This window comes from Anoplopoma fimbria, chromosome 7, assembly GCF_027596085.1.
Source record: "Anoplopoma fimbria isolate UVic2021 breed Golden Eagle Sablefish chromosome 7, Afim_UVic_2022, whole genome shotgun sequence".
NCBI classification, from domain to species: Eukaryota; Metazoa; Chordata; class Actinopteri; order Perciformes; family Anoplopomatidae; genus Anoplopoma; species Anoplopoma fimbria.
This window is the reverse complement of record NC_072455.1, coordinates 11494207-11514039: the sequence shown is the minus strand read 5'-3', so window position 1 is coordinate 11514039 and position 19833 is coordinate 11494207. Positions and strand designations below refer to the sequence as shown.

General features: G+C 41.0%; 2 protein-coding genes across 3 annotated transcripts in view; one reads left to right on the top strand and one right to left on the bottom strand.

The window, feature by feature from the left end:
* Positions 1-4035: 4035 nt before the first annotated feature.
* On the bottom strand, positions 4036-15536 carry rce1a (Ras converting CAAX endopeptidase 1a). The gene is made up of 8 exons (XM_054601128.1): positions 15367-15536; positions 14455-14557; positions 14228-14311; positions 13628-13706; positions 13312-13479; positions 9956-10027; positions 9773-9835; positions 4036-8559 (listed from the first exon to the last, which is right to left on the bottom strand). The coding sequence occupies exons 1-8, from the start codon at positions 15534-15536 to the stop codon at positions 8330-8332; spliced, it is 969 nt and encodes a 322-aa protein (XP_054457103.1). The 3' UTR covers positions 4036-8329.
* Positions 15537-15558: 22 nt separating this feature from the next.
* The window catches only part of peli3 (pellino E3 ubiquitin protein ligase family member 3), a 29930-nt gene continuing 25655 nt past the window's right edge, over positions 15559-19833 (top strand). The window contains exons 1-2 of one of the 2 annotated variants that reach the window (XM_054601126.1): positions 15559-15628; positions 19155-19273. The gene's annotated coding sequence lies outside the window, so the exon portion shown is untranslated. Of the gene's footprint in view, positions 15629-19048; positions 19274-19833 lie in introns of those variants that run through there. The other variant, XM_054601127.1, reaches the window with a different exon arrangement.

Here is a 19833-nt window from a genome sequence, read left to right as displayed (position 1 = left end):
GTAAGCCTCATGGAGCTCTTGAGAAAAGACCTACAGCTGGTACTGAACTGACCGGTCCTGCAGGAAAGAACACCAAGCCTCATGTCAACAGCCTTGTAAGCAACACATTGGTTGAGTGACAAACATAAAGACAAATCAGTGTTGAATTCAGACCCGTTGTGCATTGTTCATGTTCTTATATTGGGTAACATGATAAACATCTACGAAAGCCCTTAAAACAAGTTTAGTATTATGATTATTATTTTAATTGGTAGTGACTGATACAAACCAGGATATTTTAATGTTTTACAGATATTTGTCAGGACTCTGGACTAACACACCCTCACTAATGAGCTGGAAAAGTTTCATAGAACCTGTAGTTCTTTGTATGTGCCATCAGATCTCCACATCAGATAGCTAATAGCTCATCCTGGGGTGTAAATTTGAACTCAATGTTAACATCTTTCATGTATAAGTTCATTATGAAAGCAGTAAGAGGCTTGAGCTGCTTGCTCTGATGTTTTGTCAGAGTCCACATTTACCAAACCCTATAGCTGATTGCTATGCAGCTAGCTATGATAGCTAATCAACATGGCTAAAAACTTAACAGACCGAAACAAAAGCAAGTCTGAAAAAATGGGTCTGAGTTGCTTTTTAAAATTGTCCACAGATCTCAAGTCAGATGGGAGAGAGCTCCAAAGTTTAGGAGCTACAACCTCAAAGCACAGTGGCCTTTGGTCTTAAGCCTGGAGCGAGGAACAACCAACAAACCCTCATCAGAGGCCCTCAGAGACCTGCTGCTGAGGTCCTAGCTCCTTAATGCAAGCAGGCGCCTGTCAAAACAACGTTCCAAATGTGATCACAAGAATCTTGAACTGGATTCTGAATTTGGTGGGAAGCCAGCGTAGATAAATACAAATGGTAGTCACATGAGACCTTTCGACTTAATCAAAAGTTGGCTTAACCACTTGTAGGCAGGGGAGTCATGCAATGATAAATAAAATAAGAGCTGCAGTAGTCAAGACAGGAGGAACGTGTGAATAATTATTTCCAACTCAGCAGTGGACAAAATCAGATGGAGTTTAGCTCAGCTGGTAGGAACAGCAGCAAATTAAACAATTTAGATGTTGGTCAAGAATCAAAACCTGGCTCATAGTTTTCACGGAAGGGATTAGAGAACCAGGACTTTCTATCAGCATCGGGACGACGCCAGCTGGGGCCGATATAAGAAACTCTGTTTTGTCAGAATCCAGCTTTAGAAAATGACCTGCCAAGTTGAGGCAATTTTGCCAAACAGATTTTATATAGAAGGAGAGCAAAGTCAGTGTGACCCATCGGTCGGAATGGTTGCAATTATGACACCCAGGTTGATAAATACGGTATTTTTCCTCTAGTTGTTCAGTTTCACAGGCAGAGAACAGCATCTCTTATTGACAACATTCTCCTACTTTTGATTTCCTCTGCCGCTGGGAGATCCATCTGAATTTTAATGCTGTGAAAATGAACACAGCGAGATGCTCCGTTACTCCATTTCCTCACTCTGTCAACTGTCAATCACAAGTTTCCTTTTTCTCGAGTGCAAGCCTTTAGAAACAAAACAGGACTGTGGGGAAGATCAGTTTGTACATCTGGAAGTTGAGATATGAAAATAGCTGTGAAATTCAAGCCACATGACCGAACCAGCAGTATGTCAGAAAGGCCAGGCTTTATTTGACAGCAGCTTTAGGTTCTGTGAAACACACATTGTTGGGTCAGTTCACAGACTACTCGTACTTTTGTTACACTACATTTACAGGCATGTGATTGGCAAGAGTCCCAAAAGCAGGAAAATATACAGATCGTCTCCATCCACCCACACAATAATCCTATTCTACACCACCCTCATGTTATATTGCTTTCTGTTTGTTTAAGGGGTGGAACATGCAGGAAGCAATCATTATTATTTATTCACTAACTACCTAGCTATTTGGCCTCAATGAGTGTGTCCCGTCCTGTGAGTCGGCTTGTTCAGATTCTCTCCACATTGTGTTTACGTTTCATACAGCTTTATTTGGTGCAATAACACACAATAACACATGCTGAACTGTATAATTGCTGGGGAAACTAGAGGTTTCTGTGTGTTCCTTCTTTTGGCATTGACAGCCAAAGTCAGCCTTTATTAACAGCCAAAGTGGTGAGAGAGACAATTCATTTAGGGAGAGATAGCATGGGAATGAAATGCAGCAAATGGTTCAGCCATCCGGGTACCAACTGGAGACACCCTGCTCATGGCATTTGGACGGATCAACGTTGACTTATTTTACTTTACTTATTATGTAAAATTCATATTATGTTAAGGCCAGTTACATTAAAAAAACCACTTGTTTTAACCCAAACCAGGATATTTTCCTTAACTGTCCCAAGAAGTATAATTCAACCTAAAAACTAAATAACCTACATTGGAGGTTTTAGACACTATGCTTGCCGCTAAGCTGAAACTGTATGTTTCCTGTCAACACAAAAGTTTATTTTGAAAAGACACTATGAATGTAAGAAGTGGAAACTGACAGGCCGTCCCTGCTAAGTCCAAATCTGTCACTGTTTGAAGCATAGAGCCACTGAATAAAACAAGAATCAGTGTTTGTCAAGTTGGGAGTGACAATAGCTGTGTCCCAATCCAGCAGCTGCAGCCCACAGAGGACCCAGCGCGGTCTACGTCGGCCGGGTCCTTTGAATACCGCGAAGGCTGGACCGAGCGGTCCCCGAAATGAGACGGTTTGGTCCACAAAGGATTTCCTGTTTGCGTCACCAGCTTTTCGCGCCCCCACTCTTTTGCCGCTCCCGTCTCCTAGCAACCAGCTGCCGTTGTCCTAAAAGAGGTAAAGCTAAGTTAAAAGATTAAAGTGGACCAGCAGCTATAAATAGCGCAGCGGCTCCCGGTAGCGTCAGATGGTTAGTTAATAGTGTCACGTAAATTAACCGATCATTTTAACACAAGTGTGATCTGATCAGGTTCCTTGTTTTTAGTTTTAACACTTGTATCTGTAAATATTCAGTTAAAACCCAATAATTACAATTAAATGTGAATTCTCCCACTGCTGGTCCACTAGTTGCCATGTCATTAAAAAAATAAAATAAAATCAACTTCACCGGCACGCAATGAATCTTGGGATATGTTGGGCCGTGAAGGACCCATCAGTTGTATCTTCCAAATCTGGGAAAAGTAGGCCGCATTTGTCAGCTACATTAGGAGGAGTCGTTGAAATGGGACAGCCTTGTCGCGGCTGCTGTCGGTCTACAAATACACCCTCCAAAGGATGCAGCCGCTGGATTGGGACACAGCTAATGTGTTGCGCAAAGAGATTTCTGGCTACTGTATTTGATCATAAAACTCATTACAATATAATAAAAATACATCCTGCAACATCTGGACAGACAGACATGACTGTGATGAGGCATCAATAACAGCACAGACACTGAGCGATGTATAAAAAGCACAATATTTATTTACAAATAGATATTTAGCAGAGTGATTCCAAAGTTTCTGTAAAAGATTGTCATACCAAAACACGCTTCTGTCGCCTCTAACTTGAATTGTACAACATCTGTGACACGGTGAGCATAAAATACATGCGATTCTATCTGTACACTCTGATCCCCGTCACCAAAATAGATCTGATTACAAAAGATAGTGAGATAGTGCTCAATATAAACCTCTGTGGAGTTCTGTTTCACCAGCTCACTCACTATTTGTTTCTCACAAGTTCTGAAATATTCGTCCTCTGAGTGCTGTGTATTAAAATAACAGAGCTGCTAAAGCTTAGCAAAAATAGACTCTGCAGTGTCTCTAGCTGTTGCTGTCTGAATATTAAAACAGGTTCCCCATCCTCTCCAGTGAATACTGACGTGTTGTTGCTGGCTGAATACAGTGTTTGGGAAAAAATATGAAGTGTTTCTTTTCTTTTTGTCTCTTTTTACAGCAGTGAAGGCAAAACTAGAGTTTCCTTAACCCCCATTGTGTCTGAGTTTAAGCTGGTGACAGGAAACTGAAAAGAATTAAAAAAAAAAAAAAAAAAAAAAAAAAAAAAAAAAAAAAAAAAAAGCGTTGAGCCTGTTTGCTAATTATATGTGGAGAGTTTCTGGGTAGAGTGTGGTGGAACAATACATGAACACAGAGCTATAGAGAAAATAAAGGGAGAGCCTTGACCTGTGCCTCACATACAGAAATAAATATATAGATATTGGGATTTGCCGATTGGCTGGTAGCTTGAACGAAGGACTGCTGTGTGCCTTTCTAACAGGAAAAGAATAGCTAGCAACGAGTGATTCAAGCTATAATGTCCATTAATCTTCAATTTGTCAGTGCTTTTAAGCAGCATTGCAGGAAAATGTATCTCTTATTTCTGCAGGATGTGATTGTTTCACTTTAGAAAATAGTGCTCCAAAGAGAAATAACAGCATATATAAAGGGGTCTCATGCATTCATAGGCTCTCTTCATAGGCAGATGCGGTTGTGGGAGATTTCTAGGATTGATCTATGGTGATTATTTGATTGGTGTAGTTTCCATTTTTTTTCATTAAAGCCACTATGTGTTTGCTATCAAATGTCGCCCACCAGTGGTAGCATGGAAAAAGACATATAGGCAGAGCGATGTCTACACCCACAGAAAGGCTACAGTTAGATCTGTCTCCTGGACACTGAGAATGACAGCATCAAATGGGCTTGTAGTTTCATGACTAATGCGTTAACGAGAGAACACACCACCACCGCGTCATCAACTATGCTAACATGCAGAAAATAGTCAGATGTTTGCCCTTATTCTGAAAAAAAGACAATATGCCACGTTCCACGCTGGGCTAGTAAATCTAGCATATAATTTGCCCAGTTGGTCAAGTGGTAATAAGGCCTTATTCAGAAAATCCAATTTGCCAATCCAAACAAAAGATGCTGCATCATATTTGGAATAATAGTGGAACATTAGTGTGCATGTAAACATAGTCACTGACTGTTTCCCACCAGGAAACTAGAGGCCAAATTTTTCAATAAAGAAAAATATGCTATAATGTATAATGCATTGAAAATCTATACAGAGGCTTTATATAGGTGTGATGTAGAGAGATTTGAAGCATGTCACCATTCCTATAAATTCCAATTTAATTGAAACCCCAACCCTGTATTTGGAGAACTAAACATTAACTATACTATTCCCAGATTTACGGGATTTATTGACGTTCACTGTGGTCCTGGGATTTAACGTAAAAACAGGGTGAAGAACAAGAAACCACGGTTTCAACCATTAAGTCACAAAAACTGATGTGCCAGCTCTTTAAGATGATCCATTTATACATGAATAAAAGTCAATCTAGGGGCGAAGGTGTTCTGGACTATTGTTGTACAGCTTATTTGTAAAGTTGAGAGAAAGACTCTATAGTTGAGTAATGAGACACACAATGTAGGAGGCAGGACAGTTTTTCTTAACTGTGATCTAGCAGCAGTGAGATCCTTGCCACAGGGTTCCTCCTCTCTGCATCAATCTGCTCTACGTAATTGTGTAGAAGACAGAGTGAAATAAGTTAGAGCGAATTGGTTTTCCCGGTGACGGATGACTGATGTCAGACAGGTCGATAAACAGAATGCAGAGTTCCCTCAGCTCTGTCTCTGACAAAGTGCTGCTACGCCCTCTGCTGGCAGCTACAGGTACGTTCAATTCTCATCACAACAGATCTCTCTACCTGCCAAGGGTTTGTAAACTTAAAGAAATGACCTGCCAAGAATAATTAACAAACATATACGGCCGTGTATCCTCCAGAGAATCCACCGCTTCACTCGCTCAGTCACTTAAAATAGATCCAAACTCTTCCATATATATATATAGGATTTATTGCTGAAGACCCAAGCAGCCCACTTCTTCACAGTATCTATTCTCACTGTCAGAAGCACCTCAAACGCCACCAACTGTGAGCTCCAAATACACTTCAAGTGGAGCGAGAGCTCAACAAGTCAGATTAGTGATTATCTTCTAGTTTGACAGTTTAATTAAATAACATTCTTATAGGAAAAAAAAGCCAGTGATGCACCTCTATGTCCCCCATAAGGGAAGGAGAATATTTTAAGATCGCGCAGAAGTCTAGCGCTCACAATAACGGTCAAAAATGAAATGTTGGTCACCAACAAAACGGAACTTAAAGTTAACCGGTTAAAGGGAAACTTTGGTATTTTTCAGCCTGGACCCTAAGTGACAAATATGAACACCAATTTCTGAAATTGGTTCAGTATTGAGTGAGAAGGCTGCAGCTGCCAAACAGGCGGTAATGTAATCGCTCGGAGCAACTCTTCACCGTCAATGTACGTCCACTAAAAGTGCTTGTTTTTACCACTGACGGAGTGTGATTATAAATGTCTGACTACATGACGAAAAGAGCCCTACAGAGAAACATGTATTTTTCTTCAAATTTCACTTAATCTGATTAGTTTGTTATTGTGTCTGAACAAGTCCTGCTCGAAGAAGTCTCCTACAAACATCTCGTGAGATGTGATATCAGCTAAATATCCAGCCATGACATTGAAAATATCCTCTATTCAACGTCACTCCCGTTTCCACCATTGTCTTCCGGCAAAAAGTCACCTCTCACAGGATTTATGAATGAGACTTCTGTGATCGAGACTTGAAACAGTAACAAACAGACCGGATCAAGTGAAGGGTAAAGGAAAACTCTCTTTCTCTGTAGGGTCCTCTCCATAATGTTGTCAGACACTTATAATAACAATCCAAGCCTATAAGTGGCAAAACCAGAACGTCAGTGGACGTACATTGGCGGTGAGGATCACATTACAAAACGGTTAGCAGCTGCAGCCTTCTCCTTCAATACTGGACCATTTTAGGACCTCAAAGTAAAAGATCTTCAAAAATGTTTGAAAACTCATAACAATCTCCAAGACCAAAACATTCCTGTGTGAAGACACAAACGCAGACGTTTCAGACTACACAAACTCAAATTCAGGATTTGCAGTGTCGGGAAATGTAGCATAAATCCTGAAGATTTGGTTTATACTCGACAAAACAGACGTAGACACCTGATGAACTATGGACATCTGCACATGGGTCTCTGCTGTCCCTAATGGACATCAGCAGACCCGTCCCGTAAGAAGCACACATTAATTTGCTTGTTCTCACGAACTAGAGTGATTTTGTTTAAATACAATTTGAATTGTTAAGTTATTTTAATTTGATTTGATTAAAGACAACTTTCTCGAGTATTATCCACTAAAACTAGTAACGACTACAGAACGATGCAGGACATACCTTAGTAGATATTGTACTGTGAGACACTTTCAAACAGTGGTTCGGTTCACCGATGAAACCACATTTTAATGGACTTAAACTGCTTTTGACTATGTGATTGAGACGTAACAGACCGTCCTTTTTCCAGCAGTTTCGATCCAGTTGTTGTTTGACTGACAGCTTTAACGTCCTTCCAAACAAACAGAAACACACAGTATGTTTCAGCCTTAACGGACATTGGACCCCCTAAGCTATCCCATCACCCAGCTTCACCAACAAAAAAACTACCACCAGCACTGAATACAAACAGAGGTAAATAAATAAATTACTAATACGTCGTATAAAACACCGACCGCTTCCAGCAGAACGTTTCTCTACAACAGCAGAGTCGTGGTGTCCGACTTCACACAAATAAGAAATCCAGATGAAATGTCGCCGTTAAAAACAAGCCCATAACATTATGAAATGTAGGTGATGTGGATGTGTTCCTGCTGTGTATTTACTATTTCAACATCACACAGACGTTCCTGTGCTCCGGTGCAGCTACAGCAACATCTCTGTGAGCCTCTAAAGACCACAATGCAGTGCAGCCGTGAGGAAATCGGTTTCTCCAACAACCCTCTTCAACGATTTCCATGTGTCCATCTGGAGATGCTCAAAGGCATCAAAGGATAATTCTAGTTTATTAGAACTTTCTGTATGGGGAAACCAGGCCTATACCTGCTTCTTTTAGATTCAACTGAACCCAACTAGTACTGACCAATTTAACATCAAAACCTGAACCCAACAAAATGACCCCAACCCAACACAAAAACCCCATACTTTGCCGAGACCTGTCAGGTAGCAGAACTCAGGTCTTGTTTTTAGAGTTTTGAACCCCCACCACCTAAACGGAGTCACTCTGTAGAAGAGCTTCAGCTGATTTATCGACACATCGATACTTAGACCGTAGAACATGGCAACTTAGTCCGCATGGCTGTTAGCACTGTAAGCCCACACTGGACTTCACCTGAACTCTTAACTTGGCAAAAAGAAAAAACCCATGACATGACAATAGCAGAAAAGTGTGTTGGGGGCGTGGGGGGGGGTCAGGAGAGGCAGAGGGAGCTTGGGAAGGGGGTGAGGGTGCACACCGGTGTGGGGAGGCCGTAGTAGGAGGGGTCGGTGAAAGGGAAGAGGAAGAGCAGGAAGAGGACGACCCCCATCAGGTAGGAGGAGAGGACGGCGAGGCGGTGGGGGTGCTCCATCGCCGCGCTGATAGCTGGGAAACCCATGTAGTTACAGAAGGAGTGGCAGAGCACCGGGCCTATCAGGTGACCTGCAACACACAGGAAGAGGAGACACATTGCTGGAGATAGACCAGTATACAGCGGTAAGGGGACATGGAAACATGTGGTACACAACGTTGTCTCTGTTAGTAGAAGTCAGTTAAAATAGATTTATAAATGTTCCTTCATCGCCGCTTTGCTAAGTCATTTTTGCACCGCTGTTGTTATGGTAACATTACACCATGCACCATCTAATGTTGTTATATTTCCAGTTTACTTTAACAGCCATGTTCGAGTGAGAAAATGTCTTTAACCAACCTCTCAGACTGTTGTTACTGTCTGTATATCAGATATATTATTCCCCTTGCCCCACACTGATGTAGCATACATTTGATTATCTTTACTGCTATTTCTCTAGTGAAGAAATCCAATCCGTCATAACCGTTTGAAGTTTTAAGTCAAGTGCTTCAGTAAAAACACTGATCCGGTTCAGGGAAAAGCGTTTTTATGACGTAAAGTGATTAAATTAATCTGTGTCACAACATTTGAGATCTAGTATTTTTTCTTATAAGGCATCTGACATATAGGCATCTATAATCTTGTTACATTTGTTTGTTTTAAGTTGTTTACAAGGACACACATACGTACAGAGAATTCTTGCTTTATAGTTAGATGAACTACATATGTGAATGCAGATCCTATACGATCTATATATGATTGTCTGCTTATGGAATATATTCAAGCTTGAATGAATGCCTCTCGGTTGTATGCCAACACCCACCAGTCAGGTTGCAGTTTACATCCGTGTCCGTCCAAAATGTCATCACTGCATAATTTTATTCTATCAGACATTTATGTGAAATTGTCATAATGAGCATATGAATTCTTGAGTTTAGGATCAAAAAACGTGTTATGTGACCTTTGACCACCAAATTCTAAACAGTTCATAGTTTAGATCAGGTGGACACCTGTGCTGAATTTGAAGAAAATCCCTCCAGGGGTTTTCTGAGATACCAAAAGGTGACAGACGCAGGAACGGAACGGCGAGCCAAAACAAACATTTGAAACAGATGTTGGCTGATGCTCGAGGGTAAATGAAATATTTCATGTTCTAAAACAGTTTGGACGCCGTTTCAGAAGATTTTCTTCCCTTACAAGAACAAATCTTTGGTTTTGGTGTGAAAACAATCACATTTAAGGATTGGTATTGTCGTCCAAAAGTTAATAGCGGGACAGGAGGGGATGAGTATGAAAGCTCCTCACCTGTTCTGATGAAGAGGAAGGCAGTGTAGGCCCCAAACACCGCCGTGTAGGAGAACTGGAACACTGTTAGAGACCAGAGAAACATGATTATTCATCACCTTCTGCCTTATCCCACTGTACGATACAGTGAGATCCAGCCATGATGAAAACTCGGACACGTGGCTAAAACACGTCGGTGCTCACCTGCAGAGAGGAAGATCCCCGACAGCGTCCCCTGTCTGAACCTCAGCAGCTCGATCACATGGTGGAAGTGAGCTGGAGGAGAGACGGCCAACGTTAAGACAATCAGAGATGCAGTGACACGATCGATAAAGCGGTACAGGAAGCATCAACGCCATCGGTTTCTGACTGTCCCTGCCTTCTTTAGATCATTCACTTTGACAGCATTTCCACCTCAAAGTAACCACACCAAAGGACGGACAGCGCCCTTACCCATGATGCTTTATGTTTAACAGCTAATCCTTCTTACACTTAGCTACTTTTCTAAGCAGCCATGGTTTACATTCATTTGTACATACTTTAGAAATAAATCAACTGAGTGCTGAAACAAGTTTGAGTTGTTCCATCCCAGTGAATATTAATTATTTATATTAAAGCTGCATTGATGGTTTTTTTGGCCACTTGGGGTCAGCAGAACATTATGTTAAAACAGCATTATGTTGTTGATTGGATGGATATCATAAAGTGTATTTTTTCTTCAAAAAGGATCATAATGGCAATAAACCAGTGGATTACTGTGTAATGGAATCCTCAACAGTTTTGTAAATTGAACAACTGTCTTCAAGTGAAGCAGTGATGTGTGTATTTTATGTGTAACACTCGCATACTGTATAATCACTTTGCAAATTGATATGGCTAACATGCTAGCAAACAGTTACAGACAGAGACCAATGCATATCTCCCAGGAGTGATGTTTGTGTCCACCTGAAGAATTTAAATCCAATCATTACACTGCTTTTAACTCCGTTTTGGGTCTCCATCAACCCCCCGGAGTTTCTTTAGCAGCTAAATGCTCCACAAAGTTCACCAGCTAGTCTCTAACTGTGTCTGTTTGTTGTTTGCTGCAGGGCAAACTGTTGGATTATCAGAGACTTTTCACTGAAAACAGCTGCACCTGCTGCTGAAAACCAGGCTGATGAAATGCTGAAAATATCTGTAGAGTTTAAGGAGATCTGCAGAGACTCTGAGGTGTTCTTTAGAAGCCTTTAGTGTTACGCATAATAATCAATTTTTGATATAAAAATATTGATTAGAACAACTTGTGTAACACTCGTGTACACAGCATTACCTACCAAGACATTTAATTTATGCAGAACTGCAAACTCCAGAGATGTATAAAATGTGAAAGATATGGATCCAAAATCAGGTCGGGGAAATTTGAGGGATTATAATACGCAAATTAAGCCTTTTTGGGATTACAATACAACGAGAAAACATCATCTTGTTTTAATAAAAGAAAAAGTTTAATTGCATTACATTAGAGAGAAAAATGGACCACAGGATAAGCTTACACTTATGTAAAAGTACAATGTACTTACAGTACCAAAAGGAAAAGTACTCATTATGCAGAATGGCCAATTTCAGAATAATAAACATATTATTGGATTAAAATGACTGAAATTTATTTTTTTTAATATTAATATATATATATATATATATATATACACATACACAAACACACACAGCGGGTAAAATAAGTATTGAACACGTCACCATCTTTCTCAGTAAATATATTCCTAAAGGTGCTATTGACGTGGAATTTTCACCAGGTGTCGGTAACAACCCAAGTAATCCATACATGAAAAAGTATTTAACACGCTTACTGAAATTTATTTAATACTTGGTACAAAAGCCTTTGTTGGTAATGACAGCTTCAAGACGCCTCCTGTATGGAGAAACTAGTCACATGCGTTGCTCAGGTGTGATTTTGGCCCATTCTTCCACACAAACAGTCTTCAAATCTTGAAGGTTCCGTGGGCCTCTTCTATGAAATCTGATTTTTAGTTCTTTCCATAGATTTTCTATCAGATTCAAGTCAGGTGATTGGCTGGGCCATTCTAGCAGCTTTATTTTCTTTCTCTGAAACCAATTGAGAGTTTCCTTGGCTGTGTGTTTGGGATCATTGTCTTGCTGAAATGTCCACCCTCGTTTCATCTTCATCATCCTGGTAGATGGCAGCAGATTTTTATCAAGATTGTCTCGGTACATTTTTCCATTCATCCTTCCTTCAATTATATGAAGTTTGCCAGTGCCGTATGCTGAAAAACAGCCCCACACCATGATGTTCCCACCTCCAAACTTCACTGTTGGTATGGTGTTTTTGGGGTGATGTGCAGTGCCATTTGACCTCCAAACATGGTGTGTATTATGGCATCCAAAGAGGCCACGGCGGTTGAGTGCATTACTTATTGTTTTCTTTGAAACAATTGTACCTGCTAATTCCAGGTCTTTCTGAAGCTCTCCACAAGTGGTCCTTGGCTCTTGGACAACTCTTCTGATAATTCTTTTCACTCCTCTGTCAGAAATCTTGCGAGGAGCACCTGGTCGTGGCCGGTTTATGGTGAAATTATGTTCTTTCCACTTCCGGATTATGGCCCAAACAGTGCTCACTGGAACATTCAGAAGTTTAGAAATCCTTCTGTAACCAATGCCATCAGTATGTTTTGCAACAATAAGGTTGCGAAGGTCTTGAGAGAGCTCTTTGCTTTTACCCATCATGAGATGTTTCTTGTGTGACACCTTGGTAATGAGACACCTTTTTATAGGCCATCAGTTGGGACTGAACCAGCTGATATTAATTTGCACTGACAAGGGGCAGGATTGCTTTCTAATTACTGATAGATTTCAGCTGGTGTCTTGGCTTTCCATGCCTTTTTGCACCTCCCTTTCTTCATGTCTTCAATACTTTTTCCGTGTCATTCCATTTTATTACACATAACTTAATTTCTGAACATATTTGTATGGTTTTTACCGACATCTGGTGAAAATTTCATGTCAATAGCACCTTTAGAAATATATTTACTGAGAAAAATGGTGACGTGTTCAATACTTATTTTACCCGCTGTATGTATGTATGTATGTATGTATGTATGTATGTATGTATGTATGTATGTATGTATGTATAACACTTAACATACTGCTAGGTAGCTTGTGAATTTACCCCTAGGGACAAATAAATCCTTATCAATATTATAATCATAATTTATATATTGATTATCTATTTAAATGTTATAATGTTGTAATCTGAATCTGCAAAGTAACTAGTAACTAAAGCTGGAGTAAAAGGTAAAACATTTCCCTCTGAGATGTAGATGGAGACTTGGAGCGGTGGGAAAAAAATAGATTTTAAGATCTAAAAGCAATCAGGAAGGATTTGAAAAGTGTTGGTAAAAATATAGAAAATACACAACTTAAAGTTGAGCTGCTAAACTTGCAAAACGCTGGTATGACCCTTGCTTTTTCATCCAATAAATAGACTTAAATTATAATACTCCAGGTAAGGTTATTAACGTAATGAATCTGACACTGGTGGAACTCACCCACTCCAAAGAAGAGGGGGCAGGTGAAAATGGCAGTGAGAGGACCGGCACAGGGCACCAACATGGGCAGCATGCAGGCCCTGAACACCAGCTCCTCCGTCAGCGGCGCCACCACCTGATTCCTCAACCAGCGCATGTCGCTGAAGCACAAAGACCAGAACCACGGGTCTGCAGGAAGACAGAGACAGAGGAGGAGGCAGTGGAGAAACCACTTCATTATAGTCCACTGACGGATGTATGGAGATTTGGTCCACATTTGAAATGGTGCTAAAAGAGAGGATAGAGAGGACACAATCCAGCATGCTGCCTGTCTCACCCAAGGCCACCCGGATCCCATCCATGAAGCTCCAGGGACAGTCCATAGCCAACTGCATGAGGGGGCCCAGAAACAGGACCTGCAGCACAGGACCACACACAAGACAGGCTCTACCTCCAGAACTGTGTGCTACACAAAACGTGACGTCATTTTCATCACCGTTTATTGTGATGTAGTAAGGTTTTTTTCTTTTCAACTCTCATCCCAAATAAGGCCCAAAATAATTTTCATCTTCCCCCGATCCTTCTTGTTTAGGCCTCAGGACGATGAAATGTCCTTAAGATTGAGCCCAAGACCACATGATAAACAATTTACGATGGCAAAATGTGCTTAAATAGTTAAACACAGAATTCAGAGGAATCTGGAAAATACATAAAACTGATTTAATAGGGCCCTACGTCGTCTAAAAAGCGTAGGGCCCACCTTCCAGTTCCCCCAAGGTAAACACTGTCATGTCTGTCAGCACTGTTAGCTGCGAACCACCAGCTCAGCTGCCGCCATGTTGCGAGCCGTGGTCTGAATTCCGTATAGAGAATCTTTAAAGTGACGGTTGGTGGTTGAATTCTGCTCATGACTGATCAGAGAGGATTTGTTCCTTACCATGGTGAGCATCAGAGGAAGTATGACTGCAGGAATAAGGCCTTCAAACCGGATCCCCATGAGAGCCAGTAACGATGGGCCAGTCTGACACATAAACACACAAAAACAACATCTCAGTCTCATAGTACAACAGCTTATGTGTCAGACAGCAACATGACAAACAGTACATATAAAAGGAATACGTTAAATCCTGGTTTTGGTCAGTGGTTTATGAAACATGGACTCACCCTGACACCTGTGAATGCTCTCCATGCCCACACAAAGAGGGGCGAGAGGCCGGACACGATGAGGACACTGGTGAAGCGTCTCTTTATCACAGTGGGATGATCCCTGAGACAGGATCAGTAGAGACAATAATAACACATCACGTAATCATCACCGGCACAGAGGACAAAAACTGAACTGGCAAAAATTGTTTTGTTTTAATATTATTTGGCTTTGCGCTTATCATATAGAGCATTTTCGCCCAGTGCTTCAATATGGACTATTTAGGTTTAGGACCAGTAACTTCCTGGAGTCTGCTGGTTGCCTGGCAACTGCTCCCAACCAAGAATAGTATGCCACATAACCCCTAGTAAAACAGTGGTTTGTCATTTTCACACTTTGATTTTTGTATGGAGTAATCCTCTAAAAGGATTGAACATAAACTTAACAGTGATTCATAAAATAACCCTACGATAGTTCATAATGAGAATAATTGTTAGTTATCATGAAGTCAGCAGCTGCCTGAAGACCTAATTTCCAGATATAGCTATGAGAGATAATATAGATAATGTTCATTTGTAGATTATAACTGTTTCTTGGGGGCGAATGAGTAGCCCCCCCCCAGCTAACTTTGCCTTGGGGCCCAATAAAAGGTTAGTACGGCCATGGTTGTGCCAAGTTGAGGAACCATCAAATACGTTACAAAGTGTTTGATAACAGGCCACACAGCGGCGCTACGTTCGGGTGTCACTGTCAAACACATGCACATGTTAAGGTCACAACATGTAAAGGTTGTGACCTTAACGTAAAAGCACATTGAGCCATATGTTTAGGTAAATATGTCAGAATGAGCATAGTATAACTGAAACCACGTAGCAGAGAGCAATAGAGCCCAGAGAGGGGGTCTGTCACACCGCTGTGTGTGTGTGGCTCACCTCGGCAGGTCGCTCCTCCACACGTACAAACTCCCGACATAAGAACACGCCAGCAGCAGACAGGACAGCACCGACACCCAGCACAAACCGTCCGGCGGTACGAAGTCGCCATCGCCGTGTTTCATCTCCTCTGTCAGAAGGTTCGGCGAGAATTCCTCCTCCTCTGCCATGACGACTGCCGGTTGAGACTCAAGCAAACGACTCCTCGGCACCGGGGAGGTCGGTGGACCATCTAACGAGTTAATACATCCACCAGCATGAGGTGTGGAGTTGTTAATTATCACCCTTCTCGAAACCTGAGCTAATGTTGCTAGCTGGAGGGCTAGCTTCCGCGGCGCTCTATGACGACGTCATCATATGTTGCCTTTTTTCTTCTTCTTCTTCGACGGGTTTTATTGCAGCTGGCACTCCTACTGTAGCATAACCGCCGTCCTTTGTCGTTACGTATATACGTGCGTCCTTCAATTGTTATATCCTAACGTTACCTTCAACAATCCTAAAATATGCTAAAACGGAAAATGCAAATTAGTTTTATATTCCGGACACGAAGCGGTCAATATGTAAAGAGAGACTATCAAATCCAAAGTGGATTTAAGGTGTATGTTTCAGAATATGTATCATAACATAATTCTACCACGCTCCATCCCATTCAGATTTTTTTGTCATGTTATTATAACCCAAAATAAATAACGTGTAAATCCCCCTTTTTTTCATGAGCATATGTTGATTTCTTTGAAAACTGCTGCACTTTATTACTTTTCTTCCCTTTATCGGTTTCTTTACTTGTATAGTGTAGTTTTATGTTGTTTTTATCTATGGTCTGATTTTATAAATATGGCTAATGTTTTGGTCATGAGCTTTGGTTGGTTAGGACGGGAGGAGCCTCCTGTTAAATTTATTCATCCGTCAAAAAACAACTATGTCCTATCTGGAACAACAATCACATTATATATAAATGATCTGAAACATTTGATTTATTAGAGTAACAGCTTATGAAACTTTATAGCAGATCTTATGAACAAACGTTCTTACAAAAAAGTTCAAGTTCCGTTAAGTTAATGGACAAAGACATTTAAATATGTCGAGGTAAGAAAAGCACAAGTGTCAAATGCATTCGGCTGAATTCCATTTAGCTGCTTCGGTTTCAGGGTCCTGGTATCGTTCAATCTGCCACACTGTCACACTGTCATGGCTTACTGGGACACCTGAATAGAACCAGAACCCTCTTTAATGTTGTGTGCTTTTCCAATCTCCATTTTTTAAAAAGCACTTTAAGGACTTTGTGTCCATGTTAACTTACAATTTGAGATGATACGTTCATTCTTGACCTTGGAACGAAGTAAAACTTTCATGAAAAATAATTACATTTCAATGTCACTATTCCACTTGTTAATAACTGCTGCTTCTCCACAAAAGTTTGCATAGATGTAACTTTTTAGTAGCTTCAGTAATCTAATGTATGTTTCTGAATCTATGGTACAGTTTATATGCTACTAATTACAGAAAAGTTGCTAACTGCCTAATTAACTAATTTGTCTGTTCTTGAGGTGTCAGATTAATAAATCAAGAACTACTAGCAGTGCTATTCTCTCTTTTATGCGTATTGAACAATATCTCTGTTGTGAAAAAAATGAAGCACATCTGATGTTTTGTGATTTATTTTGCTAGCCATTTTGATTTGCCCAAACAGCTATATTGTAGGCTATAGGTAAGCTATGAATGATATATTTCATTATCCCTGTTTGGAAGTTGTATCATTCAAATATACAGGGTGCCTACCTAACAACAGTTCATATGATATGTTAAAACACCTTTCAAAATTATTCAAAATGTTTTTTTATGAGATTGTAGTCTTTGGAATTATTCTTGGGGCCATGCGTTTTTGTTTGTGGGAAACTGAAACTATTGCCACCAGATGGCGCCAAAGTAATAAATGTAGTGGCATTAATTTGAATTTACACATGAGTAGTTTATTAAGAGGTGATGATCTGGATTCTATTGTACTTTATATGCAATATTTAAGAACTGAACGTGTAACACACAATTGTGACCATTTTGAGACTCATTTTACTCCATACACCAAAGTCAGTAGGATTTATCTTCTGTGCACCATGAATATCTGTAGGACTACAAAGTTTCATCTAATAGTTGCTTAGAAATTACAAACAAAAAATCTACTTAAATGTGTGTCTCATGGTGCAACTTCGGAAAAGTCAGGGGATCATCAACGATGTTTGGATTCATCCTCTGAGGACCATGAATGTCCATGAGGTCACAGTAATCCATCCAATAGTTGTTGAGACATTTCAGTCTGAACTATCTCTATAAACAGATATCTGCATATAAACGAAGGAATCCGTAGTCAAAGGGACATGTTTTTGGTATCAGATGTGTTTTGGTTTCCATTTGTAGTCTGAGAAGTATTAACCAATTGTGTTTCTAGCAGGCTTTGGTTGTATGTAGGTAAACATCCTGCGTGGAGCACAAAAGAGGCGGAACGCATCGACCAAAATGCATTCTGGGAACCTAGCAGATATTGTCTGACAACAATTTAGCTTTTTATTGGTTGAGCTTGAAACTGGCTACTTGTGACACAATCTCTCAACTCTAACTCCAGTCTCCCATCTCATGTTGGAACCGAAGACTGTATAAAAAGTGGACGTGGTCATCGTGACGTCACCCATTGGTTTGTGGACTGATGTTATGCAGCCTGGAGTTTGGCGAATTTGCGGAGTTTGGATTGCAGCCATCGCCATGTTGTTTTTGCAACCAATGAACAGAAGTTACCATAAATGGAATGCAGACGAGTGACATAAAGACGCTCGTGGTGTTGCCTAATTCGGCTCTGGTAGTGGCAGCGATCTGTCAATCACAGTAAGCCTGTCCTAAAGCATACCCTGCTTTATGCTCGATTGCATAAATGCATAAATGGACCATCATTTACTAAATGACATCATGCTGTATTGAAGAAGACTTGAAACTAGAGATTGAGACCATAAACTCATGTTTACAATGTTTACTGAGGGAATAAATCAAGAGAGAAGTAGAGTCATTTTCTCATAGACTTCTATACAACCAGAGCAGTCGCCCCCTGATGGTCAGTAGAGAGAAAGCAAGTTTAAGACACTTCTGCATTGGCTTCACTCGGAAGAACCGGAGGTTGCTGCCTGGTTGGAACCCCCAAAATATAGCCCCTTGTCCCCAGAGACAGCTGATGGGTTCCGATATTAGTCTGCAGCAGAAAACTGTACCTACTCACTGACAGACAGAAGGACATTCCAACCCCCAGAACAATATTTGGTCTATAAGCCCCTTTACTTGGGCGTCACAGAGCCACAGAACAATTTATAAACCAATAATAAAGCCATAGATTAGCATAGAGATCATTTTAGAGTGGTCACTTTTATTTTATTTTATTTTTTTAAACAGACATTGCAGAACAATCCAAAGAAAAAGATACATTGGAGCATTTATGAGTTCTTGAAGGCACCAGATATGGAACCCCAAATTCACCAGGTGCACGTAAAGGCGGCACTATATTCGTGTGATGTATTTTTCTTTCTCGAGCCAGAGAGAGAGAGAGAGAGAAAGAGAGCGAGAGAGGCGTGACATCGGGCTGTCTGCTGTTATATCCGGCCGGTGTGAACGTGTCTCAGTCTCCGGTGTAACGTTGAACGGAGGAGAGAGGCGATGCTGCCGCTGCTGATGCCCTGCGCTTCTTCTTCTTCTTCTTCTTCTTCTCCTCCTCCTCCTTCTCCACTCCTTCTCTCTGTCTCTCCGCTTCCCAGGCCGTACGGGGACTGACGGAACCCGCACCCCGACACACGCGCACATCCACCCACCCCAGAAGGAGGAATTACACACAGATCCGAGCCGGTCCCGGACCTCCATTGGCAAACATCAGCGGGTACGGGCCTGTTTCTATCTGATCCCCCCCCCTCCCCCCCATCACCTGTCTTTTCTTACAGCAGCCCCGTCCACACGGACAGATGGACCGGAGGCGCCAGCTGGCCTGTTGTGATTTATGTTAAAATCACCTTTATATTCCTGGATTGTTGACTTTAATCGCCTAAATCCCGCTGACGTGAATCTTTATGAGGTAAATTGGCAAGTGATGTCAAACTGTTGGAAGTGAAGCAATCAACGGGGCTTTAATTGTAGTTTCCTTGCGGATTTTGTTCTTATTATTGAGCGTTTTGTTTGATTATTTACCTCTCCATCACTGCTGCTGTGTGTATGACAGGGAGATGTGCGTAAGGAGGGCGTGTATGCGCGCGTGCTGATGTCTTCCCCGTATGTAGTGTGTGTTGTCTGTGCAGTGGAATCCCCCGTGTACAAACCCATCCTGCACGATGGGCACAGTAGCCTGTTTACGTCGCCAAAACAATGACATGTAAATGTTAAAAACGAGTAGGAAATTATTGATTTTGCGATGGATGTCGATTTTTTTTTCCATTTTCCCTGTTA

Bases quoted from the DNA above. Each gene is read 5' to 3' on its own strand.
- rce1a (XM_054601128.1), bottom strand. From the start codon at position 15,536: ATGGCAGAGGAGGAGGAATTCTCGCCGAACCTTCTGACAGAGGAGATG. The intron at 14,558-15,366 runs GTGAGCCACACA...ATCCTGTCTCAG, and splicing joins TGGAGGAGCGACCTGCCGAG to GGATCATCCCACTGTGATAA. The intron at 10,028-13,311 runs GTGAGTTCCACC...TCTCTCCTCCAG, and splicing joins CCCCCTCTTCTTTGGAGTGG to CTCACTTCCACCATGTGATC.